This window comes from Pithys albifrons, chromosome 5, assembly GCF_047495875.1.
Source record: "Pithys albifrons albifrons isolate INPA30051 chromosome 5, PitAlb_v1, whole genome shotgun sequence".
Classification (NCBI taxonomy): Eukaryota; Metazoa; Chordata; class Aves; order Passeriformes; family Thamnophilidae; genus Pithys; species Pithys albifrons.
Genome location: NC_092462.1, coordinates 69205203 through 69232871, shown reverse-complemented (window position 1 = coordinate 69232871; position 27669 = coordinate 69205203). Strand labels below are relative to the sequence as shown.

The following is a 27669-nucleotide window of genomic DNA, read 5'->3' as shown; positions in this document are numbered from 1 at the left end:
ACAGCAATTATTATTCTTCTGTTAATACTTTAACAATACTAACAGACCTATTAACAGCTCAGCACAGCTATGAGGTGTTTGAGAAACAGAACTGTAAGGCTATTTCTGTTTACTAAAGAAACCACAACAAAATTACAGAAGTTAAATAAAGGCTGGGTGTAAAAAGTTACTGTAAACTGATGTGTAAATGTGCCATCAAATTCCTTCTTGATTCTGAAGAACCTCTTTTTGAAAGTCAAGTCAATTTATAAGGATATAAGAAAACAAAAAAAATTTTAAGTGAAGGTTCAAACTCAAGAGTAAATTCTCTTTTATGTTAAATATATAAAAGGGGCACATTGTTTATGTGTGGGTGCCAATGAAATCATTGGGATGTTTAGAATGGATTTCAGAGAGCTGTTAGGCAAACGTGGAGATGTGTAACAGAAGAGAAAATACAAAACCATCCATAAAAAATTCCTGTGTGTGCTGTAAAAATGCACCCAGGCTGAAGCTGGAGAATGTTTATTCTAAGGTGGTTACATGGTATCTAAAATGCAAAAGAAACATTGCTGCGATGGCAGGGAAAAAGACAAAGTGATGACATGTTCATTTATAAACCTTTTATTAAAAGTTACAAAGCAAAAGTAACAGCACCCAGATGATTAGTTGGGAAAATGTTACTTTTACACACCTTAATAGAGATCCTATTTTCCTACTGAGAGTAGTAACTATGGAAGTTGCATTTAAATTTTTTTACTAACAGGAAGCATACAAAGGTTTTCTGGCAGCATGGATAACCAGGGAAAAGGTGTCATTCCTCGGCAAAAGAGGGAGCACAATTCACTCCTGGACTCCTCCTGTCCACAGCTGCCACAGGAACAACAGGGTATAAATCAAAGCACCTTCCACAGCACATAGTGGAGAAAACCAGCCCCAGACTCCAGGCTCCTTGGATTTGAGAATGCCAGGCTGGGAAAAGCCTTCTGGGGAACTGAGAAAGGATCAATTTCCTGTAATCCTCTTAAAAAGGCAAATGAAGCTCAGTCCTGAAATGCACAGTGTTTCAGTCCCTGCCATTCCCATGCTGTGAGGCTGCTTCTGCACTGCTCCCTTGAATTACAGGAAAATTATTTCTAATGTCAAATGCATACAATGCTACCAATGCTATTAATTTATATTTATTTATACACACATAAATGAAAACATTAACTTATTGAAAACCAGTCTTTTTTTTTTTAAATCTTGTACCTACCTTGTCTATGAGCTGATAAACCTCCTTTGCCTCGACTCTAAACAGAGATGAAGCTGTCATTTCTCTAAGGTGCCACAAAGCACCTACTTTTCCTGGTTGCACCAAACCCCCTTGTTGCTCTCAGGATTACAAACACCATGTTAAAATTCAAGATGGCTTTTACCCTTTTGTACTCAAATGCATCTCCTTCCCTTCATCCTGATACACACAGTAATTTGAATTAGTCAGGTTTGATAGCAGCTTGCAGAAGGACTTATTTTGGTGAGCAGTTTGCTGTGACACCTCCTCATCCACTGCAACACCTCCTCACCGGGATATTGCTGAAGTCACTTTAGACAGTCAATAACAGTTCTGCACACACCTTTGTAAAAGCTCCCTAAAAATCTCCTTCTAAGAAGGGATTGCCACGGCGATACTGTCCCAGTGACAGCACCTTCGTGTCTGCTATTTAAGGCACAGCACCATTACCTCTGGGTGCCACTGAGGGAAGGCTCAGCGTACTTTTGCTCTAGAGCATTACAAACCTGACCCAAAACCAAGTCCATCCTAAGTGTACCTTTTAATCCACACTAAAACCAAGTAATTTATTACTATTTACATGGCTCTAAGTATTTTTGAGTTGCTGTTTAGATGGTCTTAGTAGTAATGACTGCAGCAAGCTGGAACAGGTTCACCATAAAACAGAACCCAGGGTAGCACTAAAAATAAAACCTGGGTGTCTTGAAGCCTGGGAAAAATATGGCAATGCTACAAGGGAGTCAGTGCAAACCTGCAGAACATCCTTCTTACACAGACAACACTTCTTACTCACTAATTTGAATGGACAGATATTTATAGACAGAGAATAATCCCGAGTTTCTAAAGGTTTCTTTGACACTCCCTTCACTCACGTTCCCTTTTCCCACATGTTTCTTCTCCCACACTTCATTTGTTTGCCCTCTACCATCTTGCCTTGAACAAGGCTCAGGCCAACTCCTTCTCCATGTCCTCCCTAAATGATGTCACACAGGTGATGGATAAAAACCTGCCAGAACAAGGTCTCAGTGAGCTCTCGTGCAGGAGGGTATCACCTCTCAGATAAAAAGCCAACCCTTTCCTGCCATTTCTTCATACTGTGCAGTAATTACAGTCTCTTTTTTCCTTTTTGCCAGTCTATCCCATTATTTCTCTTTATTTTATGTACTATCCATTACTTTTCAGGGCTTTTTCATTTTTTATCCTCCTATCACAACCATAGTCCCTAAGAGAAAACCAAGGCTGTAAAAAGTATGACACCTCCATCATTTCAGCATCGTGATTAGGAAGCAGATTCTGAAAATCCTGATACCACCATAAAACTGGTAAACTAGGAAATCTCACCTTCGATTCCAACATTCTATCACTGTTTTATGCTTCCTTAGATACCTGCTGCTGATCACCATCAGAGACAGGATATTGAATTAGATGTGCTTGATCTGAATCAGAATGGCTGTTCTTGCAGATTTATTGCTAAAACAAGTGTTTCTGTCAGACCTAAGAAAATCAGCAAGAAATAAAGCTGCAGACTCAAGTATTTTACTACAAGTAGCCTTGGTGTGTTGAAGGCCCCATTTCTTTGCCTGGGTTTGTCAGACAGCGACACAAAGAGGGATAATTCTGGTGAAATCAGCACACCTGTAAAGTACACAGATATTTTCTCTGATACTTTTAGAAAACATTAGGCATGTGAAATTGAGCCCAAAATACTTTTCACCTTCTGAGAAATATGGGTGAAAATGCTTTGAATGTGATTTTGTTAAGAGCATGTTTGTTATTAGCATAAGAAAGAAAAACTATTTGTCAGAAAACACGCACCACTTAAGGTATTCCCATGTTGTTCCCAATGGTATTTTCCCAGAGACACCAAGAATGGTTTGGTTTTGTGGCTTGGGCGGGGCGGGGGAGAAGGTTGTTGATGTTTTGGGAGAACCTTCCAGAGCTTGCTTTGCTTGGTTGCTCTTGGATCCTCAGCTACAGCAAGAAGTGGCTGCTGGCAGACCTAACTTCAAAAGCTGTCATTATTTGATCCATTAAATCTAGAATTCAGAAACTTTTTTAAAGACTGAAAAAGTTTTTAAAAAACTTAAAAATGTTCCAAAGAAATAGCAGAAGTTTTCCTCAATGGCAAAGTCCCAAGTCCTATTGGCCAAACCCTTCCAACCATATACTCACCCTTGGGTTTCAGGTCTAAATAAAACTCCAGTTCCCACCAGACTTATCTTGCCAAATTCAGAGCAGGAGGAAAACACCCAGAGGATCTGCAAGCAGAGGATTCCAGCACAGGCAGAGAGCACGGACACACGAGGCAGAGCTCCCAGGAGCCGCTCCACAGTTGGTTTTCATTAGGAATGCACATGCCTCTGTGCTCCAGTCAGAAGTATTTGGGGGCTCTAGCACATGAACAATAACTCAATAACCACATTTCCTTCCCTGTATCATAAAATAAACACAGCCTCTGAGATAGACTCTATGGATTTATGTTCTTTCAAAAGAATTTAGTAATTGTAGGGGAAAAAATAAAAGCACAAGTAGAGTGCACAGTTCAAAATGTGCAGTAAATAGTTTGGAAAGCAATGTTCTCATCTGGGAGTATTGCAACAGATGTTTATCATGAGCTACTGCAACAGTTAATCTAACTCTGAGCCAGATTAACTCTTTGCCATTGGAAACAAGCCTTTTTTCCATAGGCAGCCTACAGAAAACAAGGGATGTGCCAGAACTGCTGACAACAAGCAGTTAATTGAATGATGGGGGAGAGGAAAAAAAAAAGCCATAAAGCCCAACCAAATAAACTGATATCTGGCCCAAAAGACTTAGATGAACAGGTGTACGTGTGGGTGGGAGTGGAGGCAAAAAAAACAAAGAAAAACATTTAAACAAAGCCTCCATTGACATTCTGGTCACTGAAGTGGGTACACACAAAACGAGGCAAACAACATTTTTGAACAAATCAGAAAATAATTTCTTTTCTTTTTCTTTTCTCTCTTTTTTTTTTTGAGAGAAAGAGAGAGGATAGGAAATACAATTATTGATCTTGGTTTCCAAAATATGGTACCAATACATCACAGTAACAACTCAGAGGTCATTCTATTTCAAGATATTCTGAGTAAGAATGAACACAGGAAGGTACAAAGCTACTTATGCAATCTGGTATTTACTCCTTAAAGATACAAATGCAAATCACAATTTCAAGTATCGTTATTTAAAGCTGAAATTACCATTTCTTAATGGGTGCAAGTCATTTTGGCAACATTTCCTACAGGCAAGTGAAGGGCAAGTCGCTGCCCAGAAGCATTCCTCTGCTCCTAATTTCACAGGCATTTAATTCTGGAAAATCCTTGAGGATAAGTGAGTCCTTTGAAAAGAGCGAGCAGTCCCTCCCCTTTCACCAGCCAGAAGAGGTCAGGCAGGAGAGGGAAGTGCATCCCCTCTGGATGCCCATCCCTGGAGCACCCAGACCACGGCGGCACCAGGACCCTGGAAAACTGCTGGGCTGAGGATTTACAGCCCTCACAGCTTGCAAGGCTACACACAACTTCCATGTGCAGCCCACACCTTTCCCCTTTGTATTCCCATTCTTAGTCTTAACAAAAATAAGAGTTACAAAGTCTGGAAACTTTGTTTCTAAACTTCCTTCCTGACTGAAGAAAATCTCAGCTTGTTGGTTGTTTGGGTTTTTTTTAGACAAGAGAGAAAAACAAGTGCCAATCTGTCAAGTATAAAGACAATCTGAAGAGATTTTGTTTCTCTAATTGCTTGGCAGAACAATAAACAAATAAAAAGCTCTAAGAAGTTCTTTTCACTCCGCAGTATTTCTGCTCGTAGTGCATTACAAGTTTCTTTCTTGGTATTACTCCTAATCAACAAAAGCAAGAGCAAACAAACATTGTCAGTCCTCTTATATTTGATGAAGAGTTTGATGCTATTTATTCAAAAAAATCTTTATAAATATTCCTCCAATTCTAAAGAGAGCAATGACCACAGAGCCACATACCAGCAGTATCTGTACCCAGCCCTGGGCCCTGCCAGGCCATTAGAGCTGCCACTCATTACTCTGTTGACTAAAATATAATCATTTGCAGCTTGTTTTTTTCCTCACTGTATATCAAAAGTTGTGATTGCTGAGAGGAATGCTTTGTTTTCTAAATTTTCAGTATTCCAGAGAAATATATTGACATTGCATTCTGCAGGTCTTGCCAAGAATGTCTTTTGTGTTCACAGCTTCAGTGTTGATAAATTTTGAATGTTAACAGTACAAAGCATGATTTAAATCAAAGCCTAAATCATAAATGTAGAAGTAATTTAAACTAGTGAACTGGAAACCCTGATTTAAATAATTTCATTTTGCCAGTATAGTTCTCCTAAAGACCCATTTGCTTTCAATGGTTGTTAGTTCTCTCCAAGCAGGTAAATAAACTACATGCATCTATTTAAATGATTATGAAGTGTAGTATATTCTGGATCTTTTATTTTTAAATTTTATTAAGTAGACAATTTACTAGGCAATTATTTTTTTAACTGTGATTCCTAAGTGCTTCAGAAATATTTATTAAGCTCTAAAGCACCTTTTATGATGATGATTATCCCCATTTTATAGAAGGATAACCCAAAGAAGAGATCATTAACTAGTTTGGACTCTTTCCTTCACCAGATTAAACTACCTCTAAGATAACACCATTGATCACTACAACTACCTGTTGCACATTATTTTCATTCTGACCTGGCAATTGTAGCAATAACTTGCAAATATCAGTAGGAGAACAATTAGAAGCAAAGTCTCAGGTGGCAGCAGCAGAAGGCTGGACTAAATATCTGCACAAGAACAAGGAGGTTTTGCTGGATGGTTTCACCAAGATGTAACACTTGGTACTATTTTCACTTCATCTTCTAAAATGCGGATGTAAAGGTAACACAGAGCAGAGTCTGCTGTAAGTCTTCACAACAGCACAGCTTGCTTGATGAACAACCTCAATTGTTTCGCCCTGAATGATGGCAAAAATAGCACTGAGCATTTAGATCACTCACACCAATCAACCAAACCATCATGCCAGACTTTCCAAGCTGTACAACCCTTAGTTTGAGTACTCATTGCTTGATACTGTGCCTCAAAATCAGCAGGATGTTGTGCCAACAGCACTCACTGTGAATGTTTCAGAACAATCTCCAGGTACTGAGTTGTCCATCCCAACGGGCTGGGCTGCCCGGGTTCTGCCCTGAGGGACGGCACCAGATCTAAAACACTTACCAGTCAAGACAGGCAATGTATGAAAAATGGGAGAAGCTGTACAGAATTGTTTTTTCACAGTCTCTCATCATTGTGCCCATTTTTCACAGGTATGAAAAGCCACTTGTACCCCAAGCTGGCCTATGATGGGAAACTCCATCTTTTGTAAAGCATCTCCTGATCTCTCCCCTCAAGTCAGCCCTTACAGAGGAGGAGCATCAGTGTCTCAGGATACTAAATTTATCCTCCTGGGAACTTGCCTTTCCTCTGATGCTTACAAAAATTTTAGCAGTTAGACGTGAATGACCATCTCTGAGTTTAGACAGGAGGTGCAAGAGGAACCCTCCACCATGTGCTGGGGGAAAATAAAACAGCAAAAGACACAGTGGTCCATGATGAGACACATTGGATAGGCGAAACCATATGAAACACCTGAAGCCCTCTGGTAAGGGGGTGATCACTAAGAGGCAGGAGAGGAGGAGAGTCTCAAGGAGACAAACCAGCACTTCAATGCTGCAAGGTCCAGCTGGATTCAGTCACCAATCCTTCTCTGTAGCTTCAGGAAAGAGAGGGCTTTTCCCCCTAAAATCAGTTGTAGTGGTGTGTGCCAGACCCTGAGCCCCACCCCACCGGCGTGGCACACGTGCCTCCCCTTTTGCCTACACAGAAGCACAGAAATGAAGGGGACAAGCAGAGCCTGCAGGGAGCGAGAACGGGACTAGTCAGGGACCTTGATGCCCGAAGTGAAACTGAAAGGTTTTACACTTAAAACCATCTGCATTTCCTGCACAAGTTTCCCACCCAAATACACCAAGTGATTCCCTGTGCTGCCTGGGTTGCAGGCTCTGGTCCATCCTGCCCTGCCACGGTGCTTTAGACGTGATGCTGCTGGTTTTGGAAGCAACCGGGCTCCGATGGGAACATTGGCCCCCAAAGGCAGATGTTGTGTAAATTCATATTTCATAAACATGGCTAATTGTGACAAGAGGGCTATAAAAATCCTTGTACTGCTTAAATTATTTCTCCACTTAGAGCAACTCCACCACCAGAAAATGTTACACATTGCACTTTACACCCAACTGGCAGCACTCGGCGATAACATTACAGCTCTGTTAAATAACAGATATAAAAACCAGAGATCTTTAAAAACTACAGATTAACTTTTCTGCCATCATTCAACATAACCATTTAAAAACAAACATGCCATGCAATTGTCATTAGTTTTCCAATCTAATGCTGCATGTGTTTGAATATGAAAATGATACTTCTGAAATAAACGTTGCTGCTGTCAGGAAAAAGCACTACCAATAAGTCACATCACTATTAGACAGAAACTGTGACCCTAAAGACTCAATAATCCCTCACACTTCACCAAGGAAATATTCTCTCTCCTTCCAACAAGGTCACGGTAAAGGGAAAAAAAACAAACAAAAATCAGCAATAAAACAACTAGACAATACCTGTTACAACTTTGATTTTTAATTCAGACAGAGGTAGATAAAATAAGAAATTCAGAGACAGAGACATTCAGAGACATTCTAATAAATGTATGATTTATGCACATTACTGATGCTGAACCTTCCATAATCTATGTTTAGCAAATTCATTTTATCCATGTGAATCATCTTGTGTATACTGGAGTCTAATTGTTATCCAACTCATACAATTAGGAAAAAAATATAACTTCAAAAAACCCCCTGAGTTTTACTTTTTCCAGCCTGACTTTTATGTCTGATTAGTTAAAAAAATATTTTTATGAGTTTATTATCTATTTATATTTATATTTTAAAAAGATTTTTTTAATAACATATATTTCTTTTGGGCAATAGCCTACACTTAGCAGCATTTCCTAATTTAAGCACAAGACTGAGAACCAACAAGGATTTTTTCAATGCTGTGGTGGGGTCACAGGATCTGTCCATGGCACCAGAGGAACAATCCAACGCTGTGCCAAAGGGAAAGCAAAGCCTTCCTCTGCTCTCTCTCACCTGCCTGGTGAGAAAACAAGCCGGAGGCGTGGAGGGTAATTCAGTTCTGCAGCACTCACGTCATCTTTCATATTTCTGTTACCGTCACAAGCAGGCAACGCCTGCAGCCTGGCTGCAGTTTGTTTACACGCTGTTAGAAACCAGAATTTGCCATTCAGGCTGAAGAAGTCTCAGTAGGTATCAGCCAGGCACAGACCTTATTTTCTCTGTTTGCTCAGGATGCTCTGAAGTTTATGTAACGTATGGAAATTATGCCTGCCATTATGTAATGAAATCAAACCACAATAAATTGAATAAAAGGGTATTCCTACTTTTAAACAGCAGGGACTGAACTGTAGCTGGCTTCATTTTAAAAGTACAGATTGCTAGTATAAATAGCAATTATTTCATAATAAAAAATACTTTATAGATAGCTATTTAGATTTCTCATATACTCAAGCATTCTCAATCATTTCATTACACCACACTGATAAATTCAATTTACACTCCCCAGGTATCTATCATTTTAGTCGATCTAAGTGATTTGGGTATCTCATCACAGAACTGCAGGTACGCAGTCTTTTCCTGGGAGCTGACAAATCATGGCTGGTGCAACAGGTGCTGTTCCCATTCATCATTATTTTCCATGGAAAGGATCCCACTGCCAGGGTTGCTCTGGGTGGTCGGGATGTCCGTGCACCCGCGGGTGAGGTCACATGACCCTGTGCCAGAGCAGCTCCTCCAGCTGCTTCCCACACCCCAGAGGTGCAGGGAGTGCTCCTGCTTGGCAGGGCCAGACGTAAATTCTTGCATCACTACACAGGAAAATCTTTATTGATTCTTAGGGCTTCAAGCTTGCAACAAAAAATCAAATCTTTAGGCCTGGCAACAGAGCTGGCCCCACAAGCATCTTTCTGCCTCTCAGATGAACAGCAAGGGGTTAAAAGCATCGTGAGCAAACGCAGGTGTAGATCACTCTGACTCACTGACAGAACCACTGATTTTTACCCAAATTCTATATAAGGCACCTTAAAGGTTTGGTGGCAATTTTATTTGAAAGAAGGATTCAGGCACTGATACTTAAACAGCCATAATGAGTTATTTCTATCCAGAATTTCCACTTTTCATATATGTCATAGAAACAGTCGTTCAAGCTCTACAATTTCCAGTACTATCTCCAGCGGGGGATGCTCACAGTGTGTTTCAATTTCCAGATAAGTACTAGATGGCACAGAAAGCACAGAACCCAATCCTAACTGCAGCCTTATGCAGAGAAAATGCCACAGAGAAAAGTTTCAAAATCTGGCAGCAGGTTTCTCTGTCTGAAAACATCTCCATCAGAAATCACTTTTGCCATGAAAACCACCACGAAACTGACAAGTTAAAAAGGTGGATGTGGGTTTTATGTGATGTTAAATACACAGAATAAATATAATAAATACAATTGATCGTAAAACATCTCATGAAAAAGAGGAGAGGAGATATGCTGCAAAACAACAGAGCTAAATTTGTCCCTGAACCATAAAACAGATTTACAAGACAAGATAAAAATGGAGAGTATTTGACTTCACATTTGTTATTTTAAACTCCAACCAAAGTATGTTCCGATAACAGCACATCATCACGTCGACTTCCAATCAGCCCAAGGGGAAGCAGTCACTTAATATTTAGTAAATCCACAGAAATAACTTGTGGGAAGGATGCCGCGTTTTCCGCAGGGATCTGACGACAGCTCCCCAGCCGACTGATTCCCTTTTACTTTCCGCAATTCAACACGCGCAAACCTCCGATTTTCAAACCGGAGACACCCGCAAACCTCGATTTTCACCCGGGCAGCCCCGCAGCGATAACTCCAAGTTCATCCCTCGCATTGCCCCGACCCTGCGTGGACCCGCCGGGCTGGAAGCCCCACAGCGGACTCGGGATGCGCGGGGGCATCCCCCGCGTCCCCGCCGCTCCCGGCCGGGCAAACTCCCGGCGCTCCCCCGCACAAAGAGCCGCATCCCCCGCGCAGGATGATGCGGACAGCGCTCCCTTCCCCTCGTTATCCACCCCCGGCGCTGCGCTGCGCGCTGGCACAGCGGGGGCGCAGCGCCCGCCCAGCGGCCGCACGGGGGGTGCGGTGCGAAAATAATTACTACAATTGTGGGAAAAAAAAAAAAAGAAATAAAATCAGCCGATTGGGGAAGCGCACGGGGAGGAGCAACGACCGCGCACCCTCCATCCGCAGGTGCAGCCCCGCATCCCTCCATCCCGCACCCACCTTGCATCCCGCCGCTCCGGGATCCGCACCGGGACCCGCTCCGGGATCCGCCGCCGCCGCAAATACCGGCCGGGCGGGCCGACCAATAGGGGCGGGGAGCGCCCCGCAGGCAGCCAATGGCGTTCGCCCGCCGTCTCCGCCCGGCCAATGGCGGCGCAGCTCGTGACGCGCGGCGGGGCGGGGAGTGCCGGCGGTGCCCGTTCCGCGCCCGCCCCGCCCGGGGCTTCCCTTCCTCCTTCCTCCCCCCTTCCTCTGCTTTTTTATTTCCCCTTCCTCTGTTTTTTCCTCCCTTCTTCCTCTATTTTTTCCTCCCTTCTTCCTCTGCTTTTTCCTCCCTTCTTCCTCCTCTTTTTCCTCCCTTCTTCCTCTTGTTTTTCCTCCCTTCTCCTTCTGTATTTTCTTCCTTCTTCCTCTCTTTTCTCCTCCCCCTCCCGTTCTCCCCCTCTTCTTTCATTCCCCCACCCTCTTCTTTCATTCCCCTTTTCCCCTCTTTTTCTCTCCCTCGCCCCCCCTTTTTTATTCCACTCCATCCTTATTTTTGCAAAGGGCCTTTTCCCAGATTTTTTTAGGCAGCCTCCCCCCCACTGTACATTAATTATACAGACAACAAACTTGGGGAGCCCCCCCAGGGAACTTGTTCTGCTCCATGTGGAAGGATGCCCCTGCTGGAACCAAGACCCATCGCTGTGAAGCACCAGAGAGTAATATTTTAAGAAATCCAGAAAGATGACGGGATGTAAACCACTACAAGTCTGCTCTAGCCAAAATCTGAGCTCAGAACGGTGCCTGCTCAGCCACTGGTTCTGACAACATGACACACAAGCTCCGTGCGTGACTTGAACAAGCTCCCAGAGTGCAGAACCAGCCTTTAAAAATACCAAAAACGAAACCAGCAGATGTTCCAACCACACAACTCCAGCAGGCAAAGCTTTTTTATCACCGCTGAGAAGTTATCAGCAAAGTAAACTTTCTTATTAAGTCAAACTGTTTTGGCTATAAATACATGCTTTACTTAAATATATAACTATATATGGAATACAGTCTTTTTTAATTCAAATTCATTAACATTCATTCTCAAAAATAAACTTTTCAATCATCAAACCTCAAGACTGCTGTAATATTATAGCAGAAAACTATCAACTGTAGAAGAGAGAATAAAAAAACTCAAAGATTGCCTTTGTTTTCCCAGCCTACTGACCCTGATAATTCCTAAGTTTAGCACAAACTAAAATAGTGACAAAGCCTGCGCCTCCCATCTCTGATGATGTGCTCCTATTGACCTCACCCCCAGTATTTAAAATCACTGAGCTGTATTTGCTCAGAACTCTTGCCTGCACAGGCCACGTTATGAATTTGCTCCCAGCGTTTGCCTAACACAGGATAACACACCCCATGAAGTGATAACCCCGATACCAACCCGAGCATCGATGCTAATTTACAGCAGAAAGCTTTTCTTTTGCAGATCAGGAAAGGTTCATTCCTAAGGTGCCCCAAGAGCCAAGAACACTGTGGAGCTACGAACTGCTGACAGGCAACCAATAACTGTGACAAATTATACATCCATGGCATCTGCAACAATCGATAAACTGACTCACCAAATTAATAAAATATAGATCACAAAGCATACATTTTTATTAAAGAATAATTTCATGATAACCAAGTAATGGGGATGCTTCCAAGCATAAGATTAAATTACATGCTGAGCAAATCTGGCATTTTGTGATAAACTGCGAAAATAGTCTTTGCAACAGCAAGTGAGGAAGAACATTGCTGACATAGTCTATAAACATGTTTTATAAAGCATAACCGAAAATAACAAAAAAAAAACCCAAACCCCCACACTGAAGTGGTGGCTAGAGAATTCCCTACCATATCTGTAATAACTACTTTCTAGACTTCTCCTTGCTTTGTAACTTATTCCTACAAAGATGATGCTGGTTCTGGTGTTAAAAGTAATAAAAACAGATTACCTGCATAGGGGAATAGCAAATTAATTCCTTAACTAGTCAGATTTCAGCAGTCATTACTGGAGCACACAAAGATTTCTGGTACCTTTAGGATGATGGAAAAGGTACTTAAATACACAAAGCAAGTGTCTTAACCTGATAGACTTACCAAAATTCTGTGCCTCGTGGATAACTTTAAGAATCAAGTGCTTGCTTGAACTTAGGAACACAATGAATCCCACTGAACCTGAAGGTCTGAGGCTTTACATGTGGTAGTGTTTTCCTGCATGGATATTTTCCACTACTGAGAAATGCAGCAAGAAGAGCTTTCCCAGCCTCCTGTAAAGGTGTTGGAGAAGTCCTTCCTTTCTGAGGGAGGAAGATGGAGCATCTCCCATGGCCAAGGTTTTACTACTGGGAAGAACACACTGAGGCACATCCTTGGTCTCCGCTGTCTGTGCTGGGCTATTTATACACAGCTTTGAATCATGCCCTGAATGAAGAATTTAAAATACTGAGATCCTGTTTGTTAAAGTTTACAATTATTAGTTCCTGACAATCCTTAGGACTCTGTCTCTGCAAGCTAACTATGCCATACCAACTGCATCAGAAGGCTGTCCTAAAATTAGCTTTAATCCTCTATAATGCCAGGTACGTGGTGCTTTCAGGGAGTCTTCACACAACTGATGTTTTGTCAAACCTTCCAAACACTTCTTTTATAGACAAACATCCAGCATTTCCTGGAAACACACTTGCATATTTGCAGTGAATATGTTACATCCAGAGTGTTTAGTGCCTTCCTCAGTTTCCATGGATTTCTGAGCTAAACAAATGGTATGTGGTGTTTCCCATCCTTCCTTCTAACTAATAAATAATGGAATCTTAATTCTGAACTGCTGTCATGAAACAAAAATCAAATAGAGCCTAAGTGATATACACCAATATTTGTTTATACCAGATCCATTATTAATTTAATTCCTTTCTTAAACAAATGACATTTAATAATACATTAAACACATAAACAGGAACATATTTGAAGTTATAATTCCATCAGCTCTTCTCATGACATCCATCTTCTCAAAGGCCATATCCACATTTCAATCTAATAATTTACAGAACATTATTAAGTTAATAAACAGATATGGTTCCCTAAAAAGGCTTATTACTTAGGTAAGCTGCTGTCTTCCCTAACTATGGCAACTCAGATCAGTTAAAATAAACGAAAAAAATACATTTCTGGCATATTATTAGCAAATGAAAATTTATTGTAACATTTTTGTTTCTTTCTGTATTAATTTCTCTGTTTTGGAAAACATACCCACAATATCCCCACTTACAAACCACCATTTTTAAAATATTTTACAAATGTTCTACACAGTCATCACTTCATTTGCAAAGAAAATACCCACATTGCTGTGAATCCTTTCAGTCCCCAAAACATGCCTGCACATACCAGCAAGGCATATTTCAGAGAAGCACCAAACAGGATCAGCTTCAGAATTACACCCACTACCCTCCACATGAGGAGAGAGCATTTTGTCTTGCCATAAATTACCACTCCTTCCTATCAGCAATTATTTAACTCTCAAAAATAGCTGCAACAAGACAAATTATGAACTATAATTACACAAATTTATCCCTGATATTAAGACTGCATACATGCATATATGTATACCTAGTCTACTCTAAAAGTAATCTGCATGCATAACATTAAGTATTATAATTGAATATACCAGGATGCCTTTATCTTCCTGCTCAAATGACAGCATTCCTATCCTAAACATCTGTAAGCTATTCCAGCGGTCAGAAATGCCCATTTCTGCTTTTTTATCTGGTACCAGTCACTTGATTCTGGTGCATTGTCTTCTAATGCACCTTCCTCCTTCCCAGACCAGGGTGCAGAGACCTAAGTCCACAGGAGGTAAAAGGGGCACCAGCCAGGCTGGCAGGAAAAGAATAAAATATGTACATATATCACTGAGTGTAACACAGAAGATGCAGCAGGTCAGAAGTCCATACTCAGAAAATATCTGAAGGCTGGAAGTCTCAGAAATACTGTACATAGTTGGCTTGGGTTTGCCTGCTGTTTCCTGTAGGACATCGGGCTGGAGGGCACTTTATGGTCTGACCCAGTTCAATACTAAGTTGTCTTATTTTCCTAGAAACTGGAATTATTGAATATCTTAAGTTATTTAATTAAAAGCAAATTAAAATTTGCCTAGACATGTACTACTGGTCTGACTCAGAACAAGCACCTTCCATTTTGTCAGACCATTGTTTCTCCAAAGACCCAACAACTCTGCTAGATCTCTGTCATGCCGTGAAGTGCTGCCTCTCAGACAGCTGCATTTATCCTGTTTGTACATCCAGTTATCTCAGAATTCTAGAATGGTTTGAGTTGGAAGGGACCTGAAAGATCATCTTGTTCCAATGCCCTGGGCAGGGACACCTTCCACTATCCCAGGTTGCTCCGAGCCCCATCCAACCTGGCCTTGGACACTTCCAGGGATGGGGCAGCCACAGCTTCTCTGCCCAACCTGTGCCAGGGCCTCACAGTCAAGAATTTCTTCCTAATATCTACTCTAAACCTGCCTTCTGTCAGTCTGAAGCCATTCCTCCTTGTCCTGTCACTACATGCCTGTGTATGAAGTCCTTCTCCAGCTCTCTTGGAGCCCCTTTAGGCTCTGGAAGGTGTTAGAAGGTCTCCCCGGAATTTTCTCTTCTCCAGGCTGAACAACCCCAGCCCTCTCAGCCTGTCCCCACAGCCCTCAAAGCATCTTTGTGGCCTCTCTGGATTCATTCCAACAGCCACAAATGTATTTTGGGGCCCCAGGGCTGGACTCAGCACTCCAGGTGGGGTCTAATGAGAGTAGAGGGACCCAGATATTCATCTTAGACATGGGATAGGACCACAGATCTTTTAGCTTTACTCCTAAAGCTCTTCAGAGCCTCTGGTCCTACTCACATTCAAATGTGGTCATTTCCACACCAGCCCCTGTTGGGGAGGGCAGGAGGTTACACATGGGTAGGTTTGGGGTGGGAGCCAGGCAACTTCTGTATCCTCAGTGGTCTCAACAATTCTTTTACTCACTTACTAAAATGCCAAGTTTACAGCATTTATTATTCAGGGAACATTATACAACAATGAACTCAGATTATTTTTTTATTATTAGCATTTCTTGTTATTCTTTGCATTCTCACAGGGCCTAAAAATTGCAGCTTCCCAGAATCTAGTTTCTGCACAGAAACTTAACAAAAAGATGGGAACCCAATATAGTTGTCCTTTTCCACACTTGTTTTCAATGGTGATAGAATAAATTGCTCCACTGAAAAGCCTTGATACTTTCTGATTTAAAGCACAGGAACAAATGCTATTTTTAAAGTCAAAATGTGTTATAATGATAGGGTTGGGGCTTGGGGTATGGGGTTTTTTGGAAGAGTAAAAATCAATTTTTTTTTACTAACAGTGAAAATTCTGAATGCACATTCACATCATTTTGCAAAACTGTCAACACCAGATACACGCTTCCTTTTTTGAACTATCTGCCTGTGTTGCAACTCTCATCTAAACTGAAAATATTTTGGTAAACATAGATGATGTTTCATGCGTGCAGTTTTGAGACCATAAGGAATTTAAGAAAACAGTTGATACTGCACTAAAAATCTAAAATTGGCTTTTAAGAATATATCAGCTTTCTCAAGTCAGCAACTAATAAGATAACAATCCAGAAATGGGTGCCTGTAGCTCATCTACTTTCTCCCAAATTTTCCTCCCTGGAGTTTGAGTATGGAACTTTTGAGCTCCTTTCGAAGGATATTTGTAGATTCTATGGTGATGTATTTTATACATTACTTAAATATGTTCTTCTCTTAATATCATACATTTAGTCTACAAATCAATGTAATGGGAACACAATGTTTATCACAGCAGGCTTTTACTCCCAGAGCAGATTGTCTTGAGTAGAGTTGAGAATATCCACACTTTGCCCCAAAAAAGAAAATAGTTTGAATAAAGCATTAAGAGCACTACTGCCATAACACATTTCTTAGAAGGACAGATCTGAGAAGCATTTTCCTTGGGGTGTTAGAGGAGCTATGAAAAATAATTCCCTCTAGACTTAAATTTCCGTATTAAGAAAATCCATGCTTTTGTTTTTTGTTGGGTTTTTTTGCCACCACACTCCTTGGAAAGCTGTGGTGGACTTTGGGTGCTCTGCCCATCAGGAATCCTCTTCCAGCATTCACCCTCAATTCATTCAGCACTTGTTTGTACCATTTCTTTCTTCTGCAGCCATTGACTTTCAGCTCCTTTCCTCTTGCTTCACACAGGATGAAGGATGAATATCCTCCTCACGTCTCCCTCTGAGATGATAGCCCCTTCATCTCACTCATTAAACGGCTCAGAAATTATCAACTCATACTGATAGAGCAGAAAATTCTGTTCACTTGTTCTTATGCATAACACAGGGACTGCTAAAGCACATCCCGGGATCATCCAAATACAATTTATCTATAATGAGAATCTTGTTGCAAGTTCCCATGTTACAAAGCTCTGCTATTACTCACTTAGAAGACACAACCTTTGATTTTATATTTTGAATTTGATTCGGTTTCTACTACCCCAGTTTTCAACATAATCTTTGTTATTTCTGTACAATACCCTGATTCTCTGTTATATATAAGATGCCTTCCAACTTTGTCATTAGCAGAGCCCTGGCTGATTCCAGGTGATCCACATGAAGCCACTCAAGCTCAACACTCCACTGGTAACCTCTCCTGCACACTACACAGAATCACAGACCATTCTGAGTTGGAAGGGACCCACAAGGATCATCGAGTCCAACTCTTAAGTCAATGGCCCACATAAGGGATTGAACCCATGACCTTGGCATTATTATAACCAAGTTTTAACCAACTGAGCTGATCTCAGGGAGCCCTTCTTGAAAAAAAATCTCTTTTAGAGTAACACCTGGCAGTGAGTTTCTGCAGGACAGAACAGTTCTTCTTTAGCTGAGTTTTCCAGCGGCAACCACTCCATTTGCATTCCCATTGCATTCATCACAGGGCTATGAGCTAAGATACACAGAATGAAACTGTGCCTACAGTTGCTTACACAGGGACCATGTCTGGGCTCTGCAACATCATTATTCAGCAGATGGCTGTGAGTAACATGTTCTGGCTCAAGATCTTGAACAAGGTTGGGAGGAATCGGCCTCTGTGGTTGGAGTCACGCTCAGGCTTTGTGGATGGTTTACTCCAGCACCAAGGTCTCACTGACCTTCAAGAGGCCAGCAAACCCCAAACCTCAGCTTCTTTCTTCACTTCAGGTAGCTCATAAGGTAGAAGCCTATAATTCTTACTAGAAGTAAATACTAATTTTTATGAGTCTTGAATTAATTCACAATAAGCTCTGTAGTATTCTATAAAATACAAAAGAGCTGAGGGCTGAGCTGAGGCTTTTTTTTTTTTAACAAGAGATAATGTCTGGATTTCAAAGCACTGTGGTGGTTTAGAAATGAAAAGTAAAGACTCCTCAGGAGAGGTGAAAGAAGCTGCTCTCCACTGTTTCCACACCACATGGCTGCCTTTGGCACACCGGAGTCCTCAGAACCTCTCAAAGAAATGGTTCTGCCAAAAAACTACTACTACTTAAGCAGGTTTAACGATTTTGAGAAGCACTGCCAATACCAAGGCGTCAAACCAGAGTCTTTGCCTGTACCTGTCTCCATATCCCCAGAGCGATCAAACAGTATTGTTAAATTAGGCAATACTGTTAACACAGTTCGAGGCTGTCCTGGAGGCACTGAACCCATTGGCTCTCCCAAGAAAGGATCCTTGGCTTGGGCAGGGTGGGATTTCTGCAGAGATGCCACATAGCTGTCGGACCTCTCTCTGTTTATGCTGAGCGAGGTGTGTCCAACGAAAGGCTGCATTTTAACTACGTAATTACCCAGAACTGAATGCCCCAACTCCCAGGTTTTGCAGACACAACTCTTCTCCCTGGCACAACCCAAGTCAGCGGTTGAACTCTGAAGTCGTGTGCAGGGTGAGAAGTTTTCTTAAACCCTTCCAAGAACATCAATAGCGCAGTCCCAGTTCTGAACTTCAGTCAGCCTCGTGCTCATTAAATCACAGCTGTTTCCCCTTATGGAGGGTTAGATCAGACATCACTAAACCTGCCTCCGTGTGTGTATACAAATACACTTTTCTCTTTGTTCTGCAAAACAAACTCTTAACAGAAAAGTGTTTATATTAAAACTAACTGGAATTAAATGTCAATTAACAGTTAATAATAGTCTTAAGATAACATTTCAGATCTATCATAATCCCTTAATAGACTGACTGCAGAGCTGACATTGTTTGGGTTTCAGCTATTGTTTTGACTCTGAAAGAAACTATCTGTTGATTAAGAAACCTGAATGATCTCAAGCAGGAAACCTCCACTGAAAATGCTCCTGAGCTTCTCTATCTGCTCACAGGGAGGCAAACTCACCTCAGTTCCCTTGCCCACCTGCTCCTGGCAGCTCTGCATACATCAGGAAGGATTTGCGGACTTTTTAATATATACTTATTAATTACCTCTTCTTTAGGAAAAGCAGATGGATTTTTTTCCCACTTCTCTATCCCTTCATAAGGGATCTTTTTGGATCACAGACAGCACAGCATGTATTCAGCCTGTCTAGAATGACAGTACTGTTCAGTTTGGATGATGTAAAACTATTTTTCAATGAAAGGAATATGTTTGTTTTCAAAGCTGTCTAAAATGCAGACAACAACCCACTAACTGAAGGTATAAAATGAGGTAAGATACACAATAGTTAACATAATTCATTGCATTTTGCATTCACATTTTTGCTAGAGTAAGAATTCTTCATGCAGCCCATCTTTCAACATAAGAATAGAGCTATTCTGATGGTTAAATCAGAAACAGCTTAATATTTATTTTTAAAATTGTCTGTTCCTATGTACCTTTTTGGAAGAGTTTAATAGCCTTTCAGAAGCTGTAAAAATGGTTCTGCCAAAAAAATAAATAGGCTTAACCATTTTTAGAAGTACTGGCAATACTAAGGCTTCAAACCAGAGTGTTTGCCTGTACTTGAAGACAAGACCTCCCTAATTCCACAGAAAGCAGTAACCAACAGACTGATCTCTACGATACTACAACACATCCCAGTTCAGACACATCTCAGGTCTGTGCTAAAATGTTTTAAATGACAATGTATTGAATAATATACAATTGAAAAATAGAAGTCCTTTAACTTAATCCCGGCTGTAAATCCCTGCTCCTGACACACATCTCTCCTCCACCTTGAGAGATGCCAGGAAACAGCTTCCACTGTGCCCTGAGGACTTACATGGGATTTTCAACACTCAGATTATTTGAACAAGGTTACTTTTTACTTAATCCCAGGAGGAAAAAAAGCTCGGTAGGGTTTAAAAGAGAAAAAAACTGTGAGTAATTTATCAAGGTAGCAAAGATCCCCCAGCAGTCCTTGGCATGGACAGCACTTAAGGATGGGTGAAAAGCAACAGCCATTCAAGGAGAAACCAGTTTCATCTTGTTTGAAGTAGAAATGCCTAGTACCAACTAAGCAAACATCCTCATCCTTTCACTAACCTAAACACTTAAAGCTAAAGTAACAAGGCAAACAAATAAGCTCAACAGTATTTTGTCACTTTGCAGCATCTCACATCTGAGGCTCCCAGGATTTTCTGGGTGACACTTGGAAGTGTTATTTCCTATTTTGCACCAGTGAAGGAGCTAGAAGGAATATTTTAGTCCCACGAGAGGGTCCACATCACATGACTCAGTCTCAAAACATAAAAACTTCATGGTATATACAGAATTAAATGCCCTGCACAGCCACTTAAACAGCCATTTAATCATATTGAATGTTGAATATTTCAGAATAAGAAAGTAGGAGTCATTAAAAAAAATCAGATTTAACAATAAGGCATGCCCAAAATTAAAAAGGTGAAAAATTGATTAATGACAAGCAGCAGGGTGATTATGCAAGAATAAAAGTTAATTACCACCAAAGCTACTGCATTTTGGGGGGGATAATCTTTGCAGATCACCACAGAGTACCAGGACCCTCCCAGTCCAACATCCACAGTGCCTTGACAAGTACCTTCCCCCTTCTCTTAAATCCAACACTAACAGACTTCCCAACACAGTACTTGGAATGTCCATAAACAATAACAGTATTGATGTGATTATAGAATAGCATCAATATACTTTTTTCAATTTCTATTATGAAATATTATGAGTACTGTGCCAAAAAAATTTTTGAATTGTGTGTAGAAAAACTGGACATAAGTATTTTGTTAAAAACAAAGTTGTACAGGTGCAATGATAAAAAAAAAGAAATTGTCATATGAAATATTTCAGATGTGTCATTTGATTACATAACAACAGATAAATCAAAATGAAGAGATACTAAAAGTGTCAGAAGTTAAGCTATTCCCCTCATTTTCCTCAAACTGGTTTTAGTCAAGTTCTGAATTTAAAATTGTTCAGTTATTCCCTTTGCTGAGCCCAGTATAGTTTGAATCTGACATTTTCCTCCCCCTCCCCAAGAGGAAAACTCATCACCAAAGGGGTAAACTTGTTCTTTAAAAGTGACTATATCTGAAAAGACCAAACATTCCTTTTGGTCCATTGGGCTTTTGGGGTGAGGAAGAGTAAAATCTCTTAAATTTACAGAATCAGCAAACAAAAGCAAGTGAGATCTATATTAAATGGCTCAGTAGAGCATGAAACATTCTACAGAAATGGGATTTCACAAGGATACAGAAGAGCAGATTTTCTGTACTTGAAAAGTCTACCCAAAGGGATGGGGAAACAACAAAAAGACATAGAATGAGGCAACAGGGCTGTTACATGAAGAGATCTGAGGTTTAATATACTGATTGGTACTTTTTCTATTAATTAAATAGATATTATTACAATAGAGATATCTGCTTAAAAATTTTAGTGCAGTTGAGTAGGATAATTCAAAATATATGTGACCACTTTTAATTTAGGATTAAAAGGATCTGCACCCATTCATACAGTTGGTACTTTAGCAAGTGATAAACAACAAAAGAAAAAAAAGTTAAGTTTGCTTTAGTCTTTTTTAATGTAAAAGTAGATGGATAAAAATATTAATGACAAGTCTGTGAAGCAGTGGCAAAACTGACATTCAGCTTTAGAGGATTACAGGAGCAGCAACAGGGCCCAGAGCAGGCAGAGCTCCTGCCCAGAGCCACAGGGTGCAGGGAGTGAGCAAAGAACCTGTGAGATTACAAAAACTGACCTTGCAAAACTATTTGTAGCACTGACTTCTGATCTCCCCAGTAATTAGAGCGTTCAGGACCACCCAGTACAAGCCAATGCATCTTTCGTGGAATAAAAGTTTATTTTCCTTTACTTTTTTCCGTACCAGATTTGGACTATGTTACTGTTCAGTTCTTAAAAAAAGAAAAAAAAAAGCATGTGTGTGTGTGAAATTGCATACCAAAAAGGAGAATAAGAGTGCAGAGCCTGTGTTTAATTTAAAATAACAACTATAGTATCAATAAAATATGTAAACCAACTTGTTATAGCTCATTGTGATTTAGCCATCACAAAACAGGGACTGCCAACAGAATAAAATGATGAAATTTACTGATTAAAAAAATTACTCATTTACCTAATATTTTCTGCTCTTAGTAAAGCTGAAGATAGAAACAGGCCCATGTTACCTGTTGCTTCACATAACCCTCCTGCTGAATTAGAAAAGCAAAAGCAAACAGAGATTGCATTAAATTAGTTAATGCTATTTTGGTTTCTCCTATTTCCTGGTCACTGAAGGCTGTACAAGAGCAGCAAAATGTGTCTGTAAGGAACCTCAGACACAATGGAGGGTAAATAAATGTGTCTTCTGGAAGCCAAATTAGTCTTCAATGCTTTAAGGCTTCTGACACTCAGGAAAACCAGAAACCTGAGTTGCTGAGGGCTGAGAAGTCCCACATGTGCTGAAAACACTTTTTTTCATTCTCACACACTTTATCTACTCTGGACTTGAACAGATATATTTCTTTTGCTATAAGTCAACCAACCAGTATCTAAATATATAATTGAAGGTGTTGCATATGAGTTAAAATCCATTATTGAGTAGAACTGACAGGAAGAACTGAAAGGTTCATTTGCTCCAGGATTACGAGATTCACTGCAGTTGAATCTTGACTCTTTTCTTCACTGCTTTTAGCAGAAGCTCATAATTGGCAGCAGTGAAATGAAGAAAGCGTTGAACAGGAGATGAACATAAATTTGTTGACATAATTTTTTTTGTTGTTGTTGACATAAATTTTTCCCCCAAACTATTCAGTGAAAGAGACCATTTTGGTTTTCCAGGGAACAGTCAATGTGGCTGATGGGTCTGTGGTGGTCAGAGAGGTTGCATTACCCATGGGGAATACAGAATGACCAGGAACATCACCAGAATGGATATAACTTGCCATATAGAATGGAAAAATCTGAAAGGTTTTGAATTTCATGACATACCAGATGTGGCACAGAGATTATTGTCTACTCAAAGAAGAAGTTGCTTTTACAAAAATGAATGTCCCACCCAGTGCTGAGCAGACCACAGTGCACTGTCCTACAGAACACAGCACCTCACAGGGAGTCCAGAGAAGTCAAGCACACATTAATCTCCACATTTAAAAATATTTTTAAGCTTTTATTTATCCTGCTTGATAGGATTTTAAAAAAGGAATAAATAACTCTGTACTAACATACAGAAACCAGTCTAAGGACCAGGCTGAGGGAATTGTTATTAAACTAAAATTTTACTGATGGTACTGGATAAACACAAGTCCCCATCTATCACCTCCAAAAAGCCCACAAAGCAGTTGCATCACTGAAACTGTCCCCTGTCCCACTCCAATGTGACAGGACACAGCACAGACACCAAAGCACCCAGGACTTTGCATCTCACCCCACACAGGCCCTCATTTCAGCTGGAACTATTTTACAGACTGTCATCTCCTCAAAGCTCTTGATAAAAGTTGGATCATCTGGAGCTCAGAAAACTTGTTACATGTTGAGTATCCACCAGGCCTAGATGATTTCCATGTAATGGCAGATTCCAGGTTATTTAAAATGTTAATTTGTAATTTGTGGGAATATGTTTTGTTGTTTTGTTGACAACAATAAAATTAAAGACATGCAGCTTTGTCTTGCATTACTTTCTTTAGTATCATATATTACATATTTGTTATATTGCTCACACAACAGTGGATTTGCTGCTTCTGGAAAAACAAGTAACTGCATCTCCTTTGAGTTCCTGACAGTATCCTGAGATATCCCATCATCTCATCTGGGGCCAGGGAAAAAAACACCCTACTACCAGTTTTTAATGTAAAGGTTAAGATGCATTTGCTCTCAAGCTCATTCTATTAAACTTTTTTTCCCTGATTAATGGTTAACTGGCAATAATTTTGCACTTTTTTAGTGATATTTATTGCACATTACAAGCACCGTGCTGAGAAGCACATATGTAATAAGGTTTATTTCTATTTTCATGCTATTCCTTGCCAAAAAAGCACGGTGAAACCCATCTGTTGTATTTCCTGGCTGAGGTTAGACAAGAAAAGGAGACTTTGCACAGCACTCTATCACTGCAAACAACATTGATTAAAGCAGAGTTTGAAGATGGAATCCAAAGTGCTTACTCAGGGCAGGCATTCTGCCTCACTGATGCACCCAGAGGAAAATATATACAAATTATAAAATACATGCAAAAGAAATAATGTCCAGCAGACCTGCAGCTCTGGAATCAGGCAGGTCCCTGAGATAAAGATCTTCAAATACACAGGTATTTTTGTCCAAATGTTTCCTGGTTTGTGCTAATTTTGTAACTATCTGCTGAAAAAATTGAGGAATACTTGAGAGGTATTTTTTTGTACCTTGTGCAAATCATAGAATCACAGAATCAATTGGGTTGGAAAAGACCTCCAAGACCATCAAATCCAACCCTTGGTCCAACCCCAGTCCCTTTACCAGATCATGGCACTCAGTGCCACGTCCAATCTCAGTTTAAAAACCTCCAGGGATGGAGAATCCACCCCCTCTCTGGGCAGCCCATTCCAATCCCTGAGCACTCTCTCTGCAAAGAATTTCTTTCTGATCTCCAACTTAAATTTCCCCTGGCAGAGCTTGAGCCCATCGTGCCCCCTTGTCCTATTGCTGAGTGCCTGGGAGAAGAGACCAACTCCCACCTGGCCAGAACTTCCCTTCAGGTTTGATGCAATGCTGCAAGTGCTCTGATAGGGCACATACACACTGCATTGTTTCTCACTTTGTCAAGGAAAACAGATCCTGTCCTCCTTGCAGATGGCAGGCCTTCACAATGTTTCAACTGTACTCACTTTCTCATTCAAGACACAAGAAATGTTCTTCCTTTGATCTGTCAAGTAAATTCATGCAGCACATAATTCAATGCTAATTTAGTGTGTGAAGGAGCATAAGTAATCAGGATGTTGGTAAAATCAGTTGAGATGATGCAAGTGGATTCTGATACACAGAGGAAGAAAGGCCACCAAAATATCAGTAGTAATTGGAAACAAAAATATCTGATACATGACTTATTTTAAAGGGAATGGGATAGGCAGACACCCAAGACTGGCTGTGTGTTGACTACACTGGGAAAGTATTTCAGCACTGGAAACATTCTAGAATTGAGGAAGGCAAGGGTATATAAACCATAACTGAAACATGCAATTGTGCACCACAAAGAAGAGACTGAGCTCCAAATGAAAATAATACAAAATGATGTACAAAATAATTGCAGGCTCTACCATCACAATATACAAGGGTTTAAATTAAAACATAAAGCAGCTCAACCTCTGAATGCCAAATTTTGAGTTCTTTGCAGCATGGATACACATGCTGATGTGATTGCAAAACTTAGATACAGGCAGAAACACACAACATATTTTTCTTTGCCCCCTTTCAAAAGTAAGCACACACCCTGCTTTTAAGGAGTTTTGCTTTCAGAGCTCCAAAATGTAATGTCCACAATATTCCAAATACAGCACAGTTGAGAGCCTAAGATACACTCTGGCTCCTTAATGAACTCCAGGGCTGGAAGGAGTTACCTTTGTTGTGAAGATACAAAAACACAGCCAAGAGGGCAGCTTTCAAGAATAACTGCTCTCCCACAGAACTTCAGATCCAAAGAAGCTGATCTGAGCCCTTCTTAGGCTCAGATCCTTCCTACCCCTTAAAGAATCTACAGGAGGTAAATTATCCAAGGTCAAGTTGCTTGACATTTGACTGGAAATGATAGACATTTCCAGATCACGTCATCTCAAGTAAAATCCTGTTACTTTATAGGCTCCTTTTCTTCTTCCACTCGTTAACACAGTGGCTTGACTGTGACTTACCATATCCCTGCTAAACTCAGGGACAACACCCTGAATTCAAACCAGAAATAAAAAGTTCATACAGCAAACCTGTTAAATCTGTTAAACATCCCTCAGTGGATCAGTGTTACAAGCTACTTTGCCCATGGGTGCCAAACTGGTGTCTCCCCACTGAAGCTGCCAACAGCAGTGAAAACAGAAATACAGTGTGAGCAGCGCAGATATCAAAGAGCATCTTGGCAAACCCCAAAACTCTTAATTAGTATTGTGTTTAAACAACCTGAGAGGTTACATTTCCATAACACAGAAAGTTAGCCCTTAGATGGGGATGAGGTTCCCTTAAGTAGGAGTGTTTGTTTTGATTTCTTTGAGCCTTAAGTTCAACAGAAAGTTTGCTGTTATCACAGAGATGTTTGAGGGAAGGCCAAAGCAAGCAATTTTACCAGCCTTATTCTATGCATCTTCACATCTCTCCATAGCTCTATTACTTCTTGGACTGACATTAAAGGCTCCATCAGAAATGTTTAACTGGATATTTCTCCATTCTTCCCTTGACTTTATCAGTACAGTGGAGAGATGTTTTTCTTCAAGAAAACCACAAGTCAACACAACACTGTATGGCACAGCCTACAGACCCATTGTGCAGATTTTACATGTTTAGGGATAAAGAAAATGCTTGGCACAGACACAGAGTTGTAATCAAGACCATCTCTGAGACTGACAAACTGTTCTAGAAACGACACGTTACCCCCTTTTATTTGCAGATGCCTTGAAGTTCATATTTGCATCACTGCCCTTATTTTAGGGTATGATTCTCAGTTCAGTGCAATTTACTGGTAATGACATTTTTAATTCTTTTTCCAGAGATAAATCTCATTCCAATGAAACCAAAGCTGTCTTACCTAGTACCCAAATCCCTGGCTGTTTAGGACGAGCACTTCTGTGAAGTACTGGATGCAATCCAAACCTGAGAAATTACTTGCATGTCCTAACTCTGAAACATGTTGGAAATCTTGAAGAAGCAAAGTGGTTCTGGTAACTGTATTACTAAAGCAATAAAATCCACAGAGTATTTTTACTATTTGTTTAGTAATAGCACTTGAAAAATATAGAGCACTGTAAGAGTAAACTAAAATCCACTTATATTTTTATTGCTCCTGTTTCAAAAAAAGAAGAAATAAAAGATAACACTTGTAAAATTATTGCAAGTAGTCATAAGTTTCTTCATTTTCTTGACATGGTTTATATAACTGCTGTTATAGTTAGACAGTTGATGAGGCAATATTTAAATAAAATGAAAAAAAATAAAACAACTCCAACCTGTACTAATAGAGGCAGTTTGTTTTTACTAACTTTCTGCCTTGCTGTACACTGCTGACATCTGTGAGAGCTCCTGCCACGGCTGGCTCTGTCCTTTCTGCATGATAAACTCAGTGACACAGCAGAATCTCTTTGCTGCTGCTCTGCAGTGTCCTCAAGGTGTGCCCTTCCCTGGCAGAGCCCGCACTGCCCGCCCCGAGCTGCTGCAACGATCCATCCAGTACAAAGCATTTACATGCACAAAAACAGCTCAGCTGCTGAATCATGAAGTAAGTATATAATAATTATGTGCTCTAGCTTTTTAG

General features: G+C 40.5%; 1 protein-coding gene across 6 annotated transcripts in view; it reads right to left on the bottom strand.

Moving 5' to 3' along the window:
* Positions 1-27669, bottom strand: part of CTBP1 (C-terminal binding protein 1) — a 244199-nt gene that overhangs the window by 143067 nt on the left and 73463 nt on the right. For 2 of the 6 annotated variants that reach the window (XM_071556983.1, XM_071556985.1), the window contains exon 1: positions 10707-10803. The exons of the other annotated variants lie outside the window; for them this stretch is intronic. Coding sequence is in view for 1 of the 2 variants with exons in the window: in XM_071556985.1 (XP_071413086.1) it covers positions 10707-10713 (7 nt within the window). In the remaining variant the exon portion in view is untranslated. Of the gene's footprint in view, positions 1-10706; positions 10804-27669 lie in introns of those variants that run through there. 6 annotated transcript variants of the gene reach the window in all.